We start from the raw sequence: 15,907 nt of genomic DNA, 5'->3' as shown, positions 1-15,907 counted from the left end.
TTTCTTGAGGCAAAACATGGAATAACTATAGATAAGAGACTTTTGGGTGTATAGAACAGAAAAAGTTTAAATGTAGGCGATTTTGGGGTCATTTGTGCAGTCGCAGAAGTTGTTACAATGTAGGAGAACTTGAAAACCTGTGTGCCAGTTTTTGGCCATTGATTGGGCTGTATTGAGGCCAAACCATTTACAGTAAGACAGCAAGGCTTCAGTGAAATTTCTGAGTCAAGGAGGAAAGGAGAAAGAATCACATAAGTCCCAGGAGTGTAGAAGGAAGCTAGAAGCATAAGGAAGAGACAGCAAGAAGCTCTGGGGCTGGAGAGATGCCTCAGAGTAAGAGCACTGATTCTTCTTCCAGAGATCCTGAGTTCAATTCTCAGCAACCTCATGGTGGCTCACAACCATCTATAATGTGATATGATGCCCTCTTCTGGCCTGCGGGCAGAGCAATGTATACACAATAATAAATAAATCTTTAGACGCTCCATGGGAGAGGCAAGGAAAGGGTGTCAGGGCCCCCTCCCTCCTCTCCTCCCACTCCCAACCTCTTCCTCCTTTCCCTTCTCCTCAGAGAAGGAGATTCTCTCCCCAACCCCACCAAAAAATTTCACATCTCTTAACTGTCACCCGAAGAAACCAGGGACAAATCTCAGTACCTGTGGTTCTTTCTATCACTTCTCATCCCACTCCCTACCCTAAACCTCTCCCTCCTGGGGCTGGGCATCTGCTTCATCAGCCATTTTGCCTATGTGGTCTCTTACTTTCTCTTTGCTCCTGGCGAATCTTGCCCCTGGATCTGTCTTGGACTACTTGCCCACTCCCTTCCTCTCTCGCTTCTTATTGGCATGGCTCAGTCTGCTGGCCATGTTGAATCTGGACCCTACCAGATGCCTCAGCTCACACTCGCCCTCGTATCTACAATAAACCTTTTCCTCAACCAGTCACACTCTCATTTATTCACTCGTCGGATGCTGAAACCATGGGAGTAGCCGCAGAAAAAGAGGAGCCCTTCAAACATTGTTGAGGATTAGGGGAGGTCAAGCTGAACCTTCGTCACACTACTGCCTCTTCTGCACGGGCTGACGACACATTGTGCTCTCTGCTTGGGACACCTCTGGGAAATGAAGGGAACCATTAAGATTGATCTGAAGCACAAGTTTTAAGTGGAAACACTCTCTCTCTAGATTTCTAAGAGAAAATGCATGATCCTACGTCTGCAAAGGCGAGGACTAGATTCTTTACAACTGTGTTTCAAGGCACATCCATGCTCAGCCCCTCCACGCGTCTCTTCTCAAGGGCAGCCAGTCTGGCTCTCACTGGTACAACTCTTTTGCTATTTTTGTTTTTTTTTTAATGTTACCGTGCAGGTAATGTCAGACTCTGCTGGTTAAGGTAGAAATTTGGCCTACTCTGGATAGTTTTGCACTCGGTCCATGAGGAACTGACTCCCTTTCTCAGCAGGGTTCTCACCGCACCTGATCTATTAACCCCGGATCTTGTAAGGAGAATCACTTAGTCCTAAAAGAAGGAGTAGGCTCAACCCCTTTCCCCAATAACAGGCACAGGGAATTCCCGGGAGCACCCCACCCAGTGGTAAGATCTTAGCCTCCAGCAAATGGCCCTTAATTATACCTAGGCACCATCGCCTCACACAGAATAATGAAGCAAATGATGAGATTTCAAAAACCAAACTGGTGTCCATTCGTACGATGGCTTCAGCATCCCCTCTCCAAAATCCAGTCCCGGAAGTTCTCCTGTAGAATGTGAAAGGGGAAAGAAAAGTACGGTATGCGCATGCGCTCCCCCCCTTTACAGAACCTCATCCCTTCAGGGAAAGATTTCACTATGTGTCAGGAATAGAAAACCATATGAGACTTCACATTCAAATACACACATCTCAGCATCTGATGACCCCCTGCGATGCTAATAAAAACAGTAAGTCCAGTCTGGTGTCTAATACGTTTACTTCCCAGCAGCATAACACCACTTTGGTCAGGTTGAACCACTGCACAATTTTGCAGCTCTTTCGTAAAAACAATGAAAACAATTGGAAAGACAGTGATGCACATGCAATGGTGAAAAAACGGTACAACTGGCCAATCCTTCCCTATACATACGAAACATCCTTGGCTCATCGCTACACTGTGTATTTGCAAGCCCTTAGAGCAAGCGGTTTTGTTCTTTCAGTTTTTGTAGCACCAAATAGACACAGTGGCTGACAATAAACAGTTCTGAAGTCATCCAAACATTTTCACAAATAGACATTTTCTAGGTCTCAACTTGTATGCATGTCCCTGGTTCGACGTATTGTTCATGAGTATGCGCTATAATGTAAGACTCAGTTCTAACCTTGTTTTTTGTTCTGATGTGATTTGTTGACTATAGTGAGTTATAATTTACTAATAGTTTCTGGTTACTACTTTACAAACCCAAAGTATTTCTAAATGCAATGCCTCACTCATTTTAATGTAACAGTGTCCCCAAAGCCCACAGATAATGGTTAGCACATGAACCATGTTGTTGGACTTCGTGGATCAAAACTCCAACCCCAGCAGCTAATCGGGTGGCCTTGGAGAAGTCAGGCATCTGTGCTTCAGTTTTCCCATGGGTGAACAGAGCCCAGTGAATACAGCTTTCTGGGAAGAAGTTTATGAAAGCACTCAGCACAGAGGCTGAAATCTGGTAAGGGCTGACACACCGTTAAGACTGTTAAAGTGGCTTGCCGTCACTGGGCTGTAACTCTGCTTTATGGCTAAACTATATGGCAAATGTGAGTGGTGCGTTCAGAAAAGCAAGCTGACACAAATCTATGCAGGAAGTATTTCATGGTTCCCATGAGCGGAGGGTCCGTTGTTATAGCACGTGCGAAGCGGACCCAGTGGGTGATAAACTAGTTTGGTCAGAATAAGCACTAAGGAGTTCCCCAGCGTAAACCTTAGGATGGGACTACATTTGACTTGTGTCACATCACACTTCCAGAGTCTGGCATGCACTGGGGACACAGAAATATCTGTCAAATGAATAAATACATGGGAAGGGGTTTTTTTTTTGGGGGGGTGGCATGTGAGTAATTTCTAGCTCAGGTGTATTCTAGGAATCAAAGATGAAAGAAGCAGCAATGGAAGGCAGAAAGTTTAGAAACGGTGCTTTCAGTGATCATGAATTCCTCTGAAAAATAAGACATTTCACAGGGAAATCTAATATGCTTGATGATAGAAATTCTTTTTATAATAATAAGCTAAAGCATAGCCTTCTGTAAACTTTAGAAATGAAGTCACATATCTGAAGCACCCATACAAATTATTCAAGGGCTTTTGTAAAGAACTAGAGAGATTTCTCTCTCTCTCTCTCTCTCTCTCTCTCTCTCTTTCTCTCTCTCTCTCTCTCTCTCTCTCATATATATAAACGTGTGTGTGTGTGTGTGTGTGTGTGTGTGTAAATCTGAATTGCCAACCATTGCTCCCAACTTAAAGGTCCCTGAACCTTTCAGATGTTTAATTTGATTACAGATTCTAACTTAGAATAAATTCTACCTCTGGCTATGACACGCAACATTATAGTGCCAACTAATAGAATATGTTAGAAGTCAAAGTTAGATGATTTCTCTTCTTCTATAATTCATTCATTCAACAACTATTCATTAAGTATCCACAGTGTGCCAGCCCATCTGTGGGCCCATAGTCACGTTACTTGGTCTTATGGAATTTGGCATCTCAGGAAGGATAGGATGGCCTGGGAGGTCTTACCCATAGAGCTCCCCAAATCCTCAGAGAAAGATCTGCATTTGTGTCACTCCCTTGTCGGAAGGTACTCGTATGTATAGGCTATGAGTGCTCACAAGCAAAGCCCAGGTAAAAGGTGAGAAATCCAGGCACTCATTCACACACCCACAAATCGTCAAAGACGTTGAAAGGAATAATATACCGCATTTGGAGTACTGAGTGCACAGCTGTGTAAAAAGAAGTGCGATCAGCTTGATGTCACGTTGGAGAACTGCGTTTGTAAAGGGGTGTAATTTGTCTTTAGACACAAACTCCAGTTCTTAACAAGCCCCTGAATGCTAGATTTTTTTTTCATTTAGATCTTAAGCATTGTCTTAAAAGATAGTGGTGGCTCTCATCACTAGAGAATTCCCTATTGATTATGTGATTGAGGAACACAGAGGTCTGTTATTCTTCCAGAGTCGATTGTAATTTAAGCTCATTATCTCCCTACAGATGTTCTGTTGCAAATGGCAACAGAATCAAAATGCAAATGCTCCAGTGAAAAGGTTCAAGAATTCTGTTTTTCTTTTGTGCTTGCCTTAGAAATCACAGCAGGCAAAAGGCACGGCAAAAGTCTATTCTGGTGTCTACCACATTGACCAAGGGAAAGGACTGACATTCACTCACCTGATGTGAGAAGTCACAACCGTTTCTCCCTAACTGTTAATACCCCATTTATTTACATTTATGTTGAGCTTCATGGGAGATCAGTCCTCAGCGCCTTTTCTTTTACTGTCTGACATCAGACGTGTCAGGGGCTCTATATGTGATTCTTGGGAATTGAGAGGGTCAGTAAAATTGTGGAAAATGTCTTCTCCTTTTCCATCACGCTTCGGTGAAACTTCAGACGCACCAGGGGCTTCTGCAAGTCTTTCGGGGTGTCACTTTTGATTACAAATTTAGGGAAATGCTTACATTTCAGCAAGCTAGACTTCACTAAGGAGAACCAGCCATTTGTATGTAACACCACGAAGACGTATAACCTATTCTTGGCTTCCGTACATATGATGGATTGCTTCATTTCGACAAACAACCTGGCGCACATTTATCAGCACTACACGCTGTACAAATGAAGCACAAAATACAAGGACTTCTAGAAAACACCAGTGTAAAGTATCTGCTTATTTCATAGTTGCTTCTGACAATACTTGTACTGATGTGAAACCATATGCTAATTTCTATATTAACTAAAACACTTAACATCTAATGGAAACGTATTTGTCTTAAGCTCAAAATATATACAATGTACTGAAACTAGTTGAAATGACCATTTTCTCATTTAAGGGTAAGATGATTTCCTTCTATGAGAGTCTCGTGGCATCTCCTGAATAAATTTAATATTTCTTTGTTAAGTGATAACTAAAATATATGTTTATTACATTTTTTATAAAAATGAGAACTATCTTTTAAACTGAATAATGCTCATATAGTCTGCACTTATTTCTTTTTGCCATGCTTGTACCTTTTATTGACCTATTTTATATAACATTCTGGGTCTTTGCTGACCCCTACCTTAATCTTTCTCTAGTAAAAATGATATGTTTTCAGGCATGGGAACCTGTTACCACAACAGGATAGTGTGGAAATAAACGGGTGTAGCTCTTGCGTTTTTGGCTGTTTGTCACCCAGTGGGTAATGCACTATGTAGAACAGTAAAAATTGCTATTGACTATAGTACCATCCATTGGTGTGAAATAAAACATGCTGGGTAAATCTAATAGGCTTTGTTTAGTTTTAGAAAGATGGCTTGTAAGCTGAGCTTCACAGATTTCTAGGCTGGAGGACTATCTGAAATATCAAATTCATTGTGTTTTGGGGAGCCATTTTTTGCTTTTGAAAAAGAATGAACATATTAAAATATATGACTCTGTTTCAATGGTCTATCTGCTTGCTTTAACTAGCAGTTGTCCCCGTGTGTGTGTGTGTGTGTGTGTGTGTGTGTGTGTGTGTGTGCATTTTTTGTGCTTAAGGTGTTTAACTGCCCAGATAGTTACAGCTTCCTACTCATTGCATTATGGAAAACTGTATCAGGTATCTAGATTGACCCTAAATTTAAAAAATATTGTGTGTACCAGAGGTGTTAACAGATCTTTATGAAAGTTGAAAAATCTGATTGCTTATTTACAAATGGGAATATGCAAAACAAAACAAAACAGATTTCCCCTCCGAGAAAGCAGTGTCTGTCATTCACAATACTGATGTCACTGGGTTCCAAATACTTCAGGGTAAGAGGGCCAGTACCTTTGATCTTAGACTGCTAAAAATATAAGGTTTGTATTTAGGGAAACTGATCTAAACTTTGTGTGATGTGCTTATCCCCTTCAATGTATATCTATGTGCACATATTATAATTCAGTTTTATATATCTTCAAGATTTAAAATATCAATGGATTTCTATGAACGCACATCGGTGTGTGCAGGATGGGTTTGGACGTCTCCACAGTTCAACAATAGAAATAAATAAATAAGACTTAACAGGTAAATAATGAGGGCAGGTCCCATATATCAAGGGCTGGTGAGTTCATAAAATGGAGACATTCTCTTATCAGAGTGGTGAACCTTGGTACACAAAGAACCAGGTTACAACAAATGCACTCTGGTTTTATGAATTTTGTAGAATGAATATACATTATATTTTGTTGAAATTAATAATAGATACAGGCAATACTTAAATTTTAAAAAAGGACAGCATTGAGTTCCAGCCCTCACTTCTTATAAATTAAAAGGTCAACTAAAATATTCTAAAATAAGAAAGTTGAGCTCATGCAAATTCAGAAATTGATACAAAGGGAAAATAAAAAGCCCACCATTTCCAAGTTCTGGAATGGTTCTGTAGGATGGGAACTTGGCATTTTCAAGAGGAGAATGGAAGTTGAGTTTGCAACTAAATTAAATTCCATTTCAGATAGCTCGGCAGCATAGAGTGCAGAAGGGGAAAGGGCAGGGGACAATGTGGAGGTTCCTTTCAAGTGGCCACAACCTTGAACTGATGCAGTTTGAACTATAGCCTAATGAAGGGTTTGATAATCTCTGGAAGGGCCTTAGACCAAAGATTCACTTCATTCTAGCCCTGGTGATTCGTTCCAAAGTCACAGACTTTATTCTTCTTACGCCATTTCAGTCTGCAGACTGGAAAATTGTCTCCCTCAACACACAGAGAGTTTCCACTGCTATGAATGGAAGGTCTGAGTAGGTTTAAAAAAAAAAAAAAAGCAATGAACACGGGGTTGGTGCCCAGAGGAGGAAGATGTTGAATTGTCTTGATAAAGAATGGATACACCACGTGTTCACAGCTTTGTGACGGGTGTAGTTAATGATGTTGCCTTTCCCTTTTTCTATGTGCTGGGATTCCGGAGCACGGCTCCAAATTCGTGACAGGTGGAAGATTGGCCTTGGAAGCTTTTCTTCAAGGTCCTGTAATGGGGTGGGGTGGGGGAAAACAATGATGAGAAATCAGTGATTAGTACTCATTTTAAAACTATAAATCACTAAAAATATCAACAGCATGCACTGTATGAGTTTCTTGGTTACTGTTCTATTCCTGTACAGAGACACCATGACCTCATAAAAGAGAGCATTTAATTGGGAGGCACACTTATGGTTGTGGAGGGATGAGTCCATAACCATCTTTGGGGAAAGTAAAACGCAGCAGGCAGGCAGTTATGAAACAGGGGCAGTAGCTCAAGAGTTTACATCTCACCCACGAGCAGGAGGTAGGAGAAAGAGGGAGAGACTGGCCTTGGTGGCAGGCTTTTGAAACCTCAAAGCCACCTTGTCTTCTATCATATACCCACTCCAATAAGGTTACATCCCCTAATCCTTCCAAAAAAAAAGAAATCCTTCTGCCAACTGGAAACCAAACATTCAAATGTATGAGCCTACGGGGCTGGCTAGTTTTACAGCGATTTGACACAGGCTGGAGTCTTTTCAGAGGAGGAATGCTCAACTGAGAAAGGGCCTCTATATGATCAGGCTGTAGACAAGGCTGGAGGCTGGTTTAGCGGTTGGTGGGGGAGGGCCCATCCTGTTGTGGGTGTTACCACCCTTGGTCTGGCAGCCCCGATGCTGAAAGAATGAAGGGTGAGCAAGCCGCGAAAAGCAAGCCAGTAAGCAGCACTCCTTCATGGCTTCTGGAAGCGCTCCTGCCTCCAGGTTCTTGCCTTGTTTGATTTCCTGTCTCGGCTTCACTCGGTGAACCATGACTTAAGATATATATCAAATAAACTCTTTCTTCCCCAAGTTGCTTTTGCTCATGATGTTTCATCACAACAATAGTAACCCTAAGCCAGGGAGCCATTCTCATCCAAACTCACAGTGAGAATGGCTGGGCTTATTTGGGGCATCATCGCTCATGCGCAGTCTTTCCACACGTGAAAAAAAATGTTATGAAGGAAGTAATTGATTAAATAAGACAGGAAAAACCCGCCGCATTTCCACAAAGTGAGATAAAGAATTTCATTTTGGAAACAGTTCAAGTATTTAACATTTGTTTTTACCAGTTCTGGATGATTTGAATTCACTCCACAAAGGAAAAAAAATGCAACTAGCATTCATAGTGCAACTGTAATTAATATGAGAGCATTTAGTAATGCCTTTACTGCGACACAAGCCCACTAAGCCTGCCACGGGCCAGGTGGCAGCACCAGCATCCCTTATCTGAAGCAGAAATCAAGGACCTTCCCCAAGGCCAGGCTAACACCACATAGTAAGGCAGTATCCTTCATCCATCAGATCTGGGGGTGCTGCCTCCCTCAAACACCTCCCGCAGAACTGTCACTCTTCCACTAGTATGACTCATTTCTCCCAATTTTTGTTTTTAAAGATGCTGCTATTTTTACTTCAATTAATGCCAAAAATCATTACACAAAACAGGTTTTAGAAAAATTGTTCTGCCTACTTTGCAGCAACCCTCTGGCTGAAAGCCTTCTCCTGATGCGATGCAAAGCGCCAGTAACTTGGGGGGGGGCAGCGTAGGGGCTGCAGAATAAACAACAGACGCGCAAGAGGCTACTGTGCTTAAGCTGCCTGCATTCTGGAAAGCACGAATGCCTGCAACACTTTAGCCACTGCAGCATCAGTAGAAACGGTATTATTGAGACCGAAATGAATTATTAAATGGTCACAAGTTGACTAGTTTTATTGAGTTTACATTTTTTCTTTTTTAAAAAACTTAATCTCCACAAGAGCGCATTGTACTGATTCTGAGACTAATGGCTTCCTAAAGTGGCAGAGCTAGAGACTGATTTTTTAAGTAACCAAATTATCACATAGTCATACTTCCTAAAGGAATGGGCAGCCAAACAGTTTCCATCATTGGAGTCTTAGAGTTTCTAATATAACCCGAGGGAAGAATGGGACTAAGAAATGTGCCAGTAGCTGAGAGGGCAGGAGTCAAAAAAAGTTAGGGTCAGGGTAACTCCTTCTGGGAGAAACTATCTCATTATTTACCTATATTACATGATCTATAACTAGGAAGATTAGTGATTCATTTTTAAGTGGGTTTGCGCGCGTGTGTGTGTGTGTGTGTGTGTGTGTGTGTGTGTGTTAGAGGCCAACTTTGTTGATTTGGTTTACTTCCATCTCTTTGTGGATTCTGGGAATAAAACTCATATTTCCAGGCTTAAACATTGCTAAAATATCTCAATTGTTAAAGGTTTAGACTGAAAATCAACAGAGTTTTGTGACAAATGTCTTTACCCATTTAACCATCTTGCTTTTTCACACACACACACACAAAAACTTGATTTGTATTTCAACATGATTTTTGTTGAACAGATTTCATCATCATCATCATCATCATCATCATCATCATTTTGTTTGTTGAGACAGGGTTTTTCTGTGTAGCCTTAGCTGTCTTGGACTTGCTTTGTAGGCCAGGCTGGCCTCCAACTCACAGCGATCTCCCCGCCTCTGTCTCCTTCAGTGCTGAGATTAAAGGTGTTCACTACCACAGCCAGTTGAACAAATGTCTTTGTCAACTTTAGGAGGGGCCATCCTGGTCCTCAGAGTTATTCTTCCCATCCCTCCCTATCTGACATGTGTCCCTTCCATCTTGTAGGATGTATGGATATGCCAGAGTACATATTAGTGGGTAGCTCAGGTTGTAGGGGAAGCGATGGTTTGACAGTAGGGTGATGTCAAAATAGAAAGAATTGAAGATCTTCAGAGTAAGAGAAGTAAACTAGGTACAGAAAGACACACATGACATGTTTTCTTTCATATGTAGAACCTGGGTTGTGCATATGTGGTGTATATGTAACGAGTAAAGCAAAAATAGGCAAATGGAACTGTTTGAAACAAACAAACAAAAAGCCTCTTCACTGCAAAGGAAACAATAAAGTGAAGAGACAACCAGAAACTGGGAGAAAATACTTGCAAATAACGCATCTGATGAAGGACTAATATCCAAAACACGTTAAAGTAACCAAGCTATGTAATGGTAAAACAAAAACAGTTCATCAAGAAGCAGCCAAAGCAACTAGATGATTATTTCCTAAAGAAAATAAATAGCCAAAAGACAGGTGAAAAAAAAATAGATAGATAGATAGATAAATTCATTAGTTAAAAAGCTCACCATCATGAACTGTTTGGAAAAATAACATTTTAAACCAAAATGAGATCTCTTGGCTCCTAGAATGGCTTCTTAGAAGATAAAAAGGGACACCAAATGCTAAAACAGTGCAGAAAAAAAGGAGACCAGTATTGGTGGGTGCATTATTTGTGATTTACAACAGTCATTGTGGAAAAAAAAAACAGTAATGAGGCTCCTCTGGGACCATGCTGTTTGGTTTACTATGATTCTGCAATACACTTAGAACACAGAAAATGTGATAATGCCAGCCTTTTTATTTTTCACCTTATATTTTGTTTTAGCTATTAGAGAGTGCAGTGGCTTGAAAAGTTTAGCATTATTGTTTACATTTTTGCCAAAAATATCATTGGAATTTTTATAACAATTGCATTGAGTCCTACAGAACTTTAAAAATTGTATTAGTTACGAGCACTGAACTTATAGTAAATTTTTGTGTCAAAAATGGAAAACCAGCACCCCTATAACCAAGATGCTCTTTTGAGGATGGCGTTCTGCTTTGGAGGTTATTGGACAGGGCTAACTCTAAGCAGTGTGGAATGGAATCTCCTGGAAGTTCATAAACGCGAACAAGGTCAAACCAGCACCTTTTCAGTGCGATGAGCTGTGACATAGTGTTTCAGTGTGGTAAGGAATAAGAAGGATGGAAGCGAGTATTTTTCAGTCTCAATTCTGCCCTGTCTTTTGCCAGTTGTGAAATGTTGTATATATTTTTTTAAAAACCACACACACACACACACACACACACACACACACACACACACACACACCATCGTATGTCTCTCTTTTGTTACTAAAAATACAATTAAAATGTATCTGGCCATCACAGGGCTACTGTGGAGTCGGTTAACATGCTTGAATCACTCAAAAGAGCTCTACTTTGTATATATTGTGTCATAAGCATTAGCACCCTCATTACTTCTGCTCCAGGTTTTGCTTGATGCTTTCTGGATTCTCAACCTATGGGATCTGCTATCCCCAGGGGCCGGGTCAATGGTTTTGTCAGCAATTCCTTGGTATTAACAGGAGATAGAGAAAGAGTTCAGATGACAATGTAAAAGAAACAGAGGTCTAAAGGTCAGGACGAAGGGTCAGTGAGGCAGCTAACAACTGCCAGTGACTGTGTTTATCTGTGGTGACTTGTGGAGGTTTCCTCCTATCCTTGTGCTGTAATTAAGGGCAGGAACAGGCATTGGTCTTGGGACGTTTCTTGGAATATTAACATCTGAAAAAGTGTTAGTGTTCCTCTTCTTTTTTATTCTTTGAAACAGTGAAAATCCAAATGCGGACATGAAGTCATGTTTTAAAACTAAAAAAAAAAAAAAATCCATATAAGCTGAATAAACATAGCACTTTCTCAAAAGAGTGCCATCACACTGCAAAACCTATAATCATATTTTCTGTTTGGATTCCTTTAAAGTAACTGTGTGGTATTCACATTTTTACATTTTTAGAAATGGAATCTAGTCTTCTCACTTAACAAACACAGAAGTGAGAATGAAAGACAATTTTTAGTGCAGCAGAATTTAAAATTCAAGTAGGTAGGAAAGACAATTCCCCCTGTACAGCTTACATTCAATCTGGTTTTCTTTTTTTTATCCACTTCTCACTCATAGTGACTTCATAATTTCCACCTTCTGAGATAATATATATCACTTCTGATTTTGAAAATATGAAGTTATGTTTTGTTTGAGAAGCAGTGAAAGAGGTTTCTGACAAGTATTCTGATTATTTGGTCTTTCCATGGTGACAAAAACATTCAAGATGTGCTTCCAGTTAAATAGATTTAATAAGCCTGAACATTCTTAAAAGCTAGTATAAATTTCTAAGTGTTGTAAATGCTTTCTGACTCCTACAGATTAAATTAATTAGAAATTAAGCAAGAGCTAGTGAGTGTGTTTTTTACTGAATTCGCCATAACATACATGGGTGACCTGACTTGGGTATGTTTTGAACTGGTCTTGAAATGGTCACTATCATTTAATCTCCAGAGGGTGGTACAATAGCTCTCTTGACGGGCATGGATACAAGTCCATGTTTAAGCAAACAGAACTCTACCACATCCTATGATAACAGCAAAGTATAGCAGGAGTCTTTTTTTATGGTTAAATATGTAAGTCTTTCTAATAAACCATAGGAAACCTGGAGGTGACTTAATGAAGACTAAAGGAGGAACAAAAATCCAAATAGCAATATATGGTCAAATTGTGTATTTCCAAAAGATTATCAAAGGAGCAAATCATGGCAGCTTTCAATAAGTCTTCACGTTGCTTTCAAATGCCCTTGGGCAATTTTACTCAGGGCTAGTGTCATAAATCATTCAGAAGAGTAGGTTTGAGCCTGTATTACCAGGGATAGAAGAAACTATAGTGTTGGCAGAAAGCATGTTAGTGATTGATTAGAGATTATAAACTTCCTTTATTACCAAAAGGACTTTTTGGTAGGATTCTGAGAGTACAGAATAGGTAACTGAGGAGAAGGCTTTAGGCAAAATGACTTGTCTCTATCTATTCATGCCGTCTACCTGAACCACATGATTCTGTTTTCAGCCTAGATCTCTAAGCTTCTCTTGCCTGGGTCACTCTATGTTCCAACTTGTCTCTCTTTCCATTATAACCGTGCAATTCTGTATGGTCACAGAAGCCAAATTATCTTTTAAAAATTAATTTATTCTCCCATATATTACATTCTGTCCACAGTTACTCCTCCCCACCTCTGCCCCCATCTCCTCCACCTCGCACCTCCACCCTCACCATCCACTCACCATCCTTTTCCCTTCAGAAAAAAGGCAGGCCTTCTAGGGATAGCAACTGAACATGACACATCAAGATTAGGCACCTCCCTCATACTGAGGCTGGACTAGGCAACCCATTCGGGGGACAAGGGTCCCAAAAGCAGGAAGACAAATTATCTTAATGGCACATAAATCAAATTATGCCACCTTTTTGCTTAAAAAACTTCATTGTCTCCCATTGCAATAAAATCTAATTTCTCTCAGGGGGTTGCTAGGCTCTCTGTACCCAGTCCTTACATGTCCTTTGGCCTCACCATCTACCACTGTCATCGTTAGTCATTGTTCTCAGCTATGTGGGTCTTCTTTCTGTTGCTCAGCTATCAAATAGCTCATACCCTACTGCAATGGCTATTTCCTGTAAGGCCTCCCTGAGGGCTGCTCCTTGGCATTCAGATGTTATCTCCTTTGAGGCGTCTTCACTGACAACTGTGCCGAAGATAACCACCTAGCTGGTCTCCACTCAAACGGCCTTGTTTTAACTTTTCAAAGTCATGCTCCCCAAACGATGGTGACTTATGCTCTTGCTTATGTATTAGTTATCCATTCCTAGAAGAGTGTGGCCTTATGCTACCTCTGGAGCTCACTGGAAAATACCTGGCAACAGCTGAGCCAAAAGGCATCTGATGATGGACCAATACAATTTTGGGGACAGAATATAGTTTTAAAACATGTATTGTATTCTTTATGTATTTCCTTATCTATCTATCTATCTATCTATCTATCTATCTATCTATTTGTCTGTCTATCTATCTGGAGAGAGAGAGAGAGAGAGAGAGAGAGAGAGAGAGAGAGAGAGAGAGTGTGTGTGTGTCTAATGGTTGTATATACTATGTGTGTGATGTATCCTCAGAAGCCTAAAGAGGGTAGAGCTGGGATTACTGGTGATTGTGTGGTAGTGTGGATGTTGGGAAACCAAACCCAGGCCCACTACAAAAGCAGTAAGTGCTCTTAGCTACTGAGCCATCTCTCCAGTCACAAAATATACTTAAAAAAAAAAAAAGACAAACAAAAACATGGACTACATCGTAGCTTTTCTTTTGAACATGTGTCATTCCAAAAAAAAAAAAAAAAAAAAAAAAAAAAAAAAGAGAGAGGCACCAGAGTTCATGTCAGAGTCAGTCCCTGCTCTCCACACAACTGTGAAGAATGTGCTGTCCATTGAGTAGATCTGAATAAGGGTTCAATGTTTACTGCATGTGTTGTCCTTGAGAAGGTGCCCCATATTTGACCACTTCCCCTAGGATGAGACATGATAGGTCATCATCATGTGGTGGGGGAGGAGGTCCTCTTCTGTCACAGACCTAGAAGAGGGGAATAGGGTGAAAGAGGGAGGAAGGGAGGACTGGGAGGATACAAGTGAGGGCATAACAACTGAGATGTAATCTGAATAAATTAATTTAAAAAAGAGGCATACCTCATGTCACAATGGATATTTCTGTTAAGCAAACAGTAAGCCAATATGGCAAAGCTGAAAATCATCCTCACCTGTTACCGTACACAAATGCCTATTATAGAATTGATACTTCCCATTGAATAGCATGGAAAACATATAAAAATCACTTCAGAGCAAGCAGTACTGGCAGAAGGAGAACTCTGATTCTAAGCCACTGTTAATGGTGGCTGATCCCAGCCTCACACTGCTCTTTCCAAAGATATGGCTCTAATGAAAGTTTCCTTGAAAAGTTCCGCAGAGGCTGAGAGGTGTGTGAGGAGGGTGTCACTGACACATAGTAGTAGACACTTCAGAGGTGGCAACTTTTGCTATTAACATGTTTTTCTTCAATTTTCTTGGAAATATACACAAACCTTGATTTATCGCTCCTTGTTGCAAACTGGAATTTGGGAGGAGGTGCAAGAGTCAGATATAATTCAAGCCCTTCAGTCTCTTACATTTTGCTACTTCGTGCTTCATGTGGAGCACATTTCCTAGTACACTGTGTCTTTCCAATTTAAAGTATATAGCCAGGAGTAGCACTATACAACTCTGCAATTTGTATATTGTATAAATCTACTAGTCAAGGAGATGAGTGGGTACGAGAGTCAATTGCCATGTATCTGCGTTGGCAAAAAATAATGCATTTTCCTAGTGTATAAAAGGCATCCTGGAGTCCATAATTAGGCCCTCCATACCATTATATTTTCCAAAATATCTTATATATGTGGAGACAGTAGCTGAATGGCACATGGAAACAGAATAAGCCTGTTTATATTTTTGAACACCATCGTCTTCATTTGATTAATTTTCCTTGGAGCATTTCTGCTGCCTGGCAATTTTATTTGGCTACGGAGATACCTTTAGGGAGCCAGAAGCTTGCACGCAGGGAAGAAAACGAGTCTCACCTACGACATGTGGTTTTGTTGTGGCTGTTGTTGCTGCTGCTGTTGCTGCTGCTGAATGAGCAATTGCTGCTGCTGCCGACGCCGTGCTGTCCGCAGCTTTTCAAAACGAGCCTCCATCTCCTCCAGGACTTTCGGGGTATATCTGACCACCAGCTTCACACTGTCCTTAGCAGCCTTGAGAAGTTCCACAGCTTTCTCATGATGCTCCCCTTCCACACTCTAAAAAGACAAGGAGAGAGCTCATTTGTTTCTTCCAGGGACTGCTAATCTACTATAGTGAAAACCCCAACTTTGAGGCAGGTGCTATATAGCTCTTGTCTGCAAATCCAGGTACTCAAAAGGGTGAGACGGGAGGAGACCTGCTGAGAGTGCAAAGTGAGTCTGGGCATCACTGTAAGCTTCAGGTCAGCCTGGCTTACA

General features: G+C 40.8%; 1 protein-coding gene across 4 annotated transcripts in view; it reads right to left on the bottom strand.

Moving 5' to 3' along the window:
• Positions 1–1,947: 1,947 nt before the first annotated feature.
• Positions 1,948–15,907, bottom strand: part of LIN7A (lin-7 homolog A, crumbs cell polarity complex component) — a 149,001-nt gene continuing 135,041 nt past the window's right edge. For all 4 annotated transcript variants that reach the window (XM_084794125.1, XM_084794126.1, XM_084794128.1 and 1 more), the window contains 2 exons: positions 15,488–15,706; positions 1,948–7,178 (listed from right to left, as the gene is read on the bottom strand). In XM_084794125.1, the coding sequence (XP_084650251.1) occupies positions 15,488–15,706 (219 nt within the window). In that variant the 3' untranslated portion in view covers positions 1,948–7,178. The remainder of the gene's footprint in view (positions 7,179–15,487; positions 15,707–15,907) is intronic.

Source organism: Acomys minous (genome assembly GCF_964271855.1).
Source record: "Acomys minous genome assembly, chromosome: 9".
Lineage (NCBI taxonomy): Eukaryota > Metazoa > Chordata > Mammalia > Rodentia > Muridae > Acomys > Acomys minous.
Note: the sequence above shows the minus strand (reverse complement) of the source record. Positions and strands in the feature narration are given on the sequence as shown.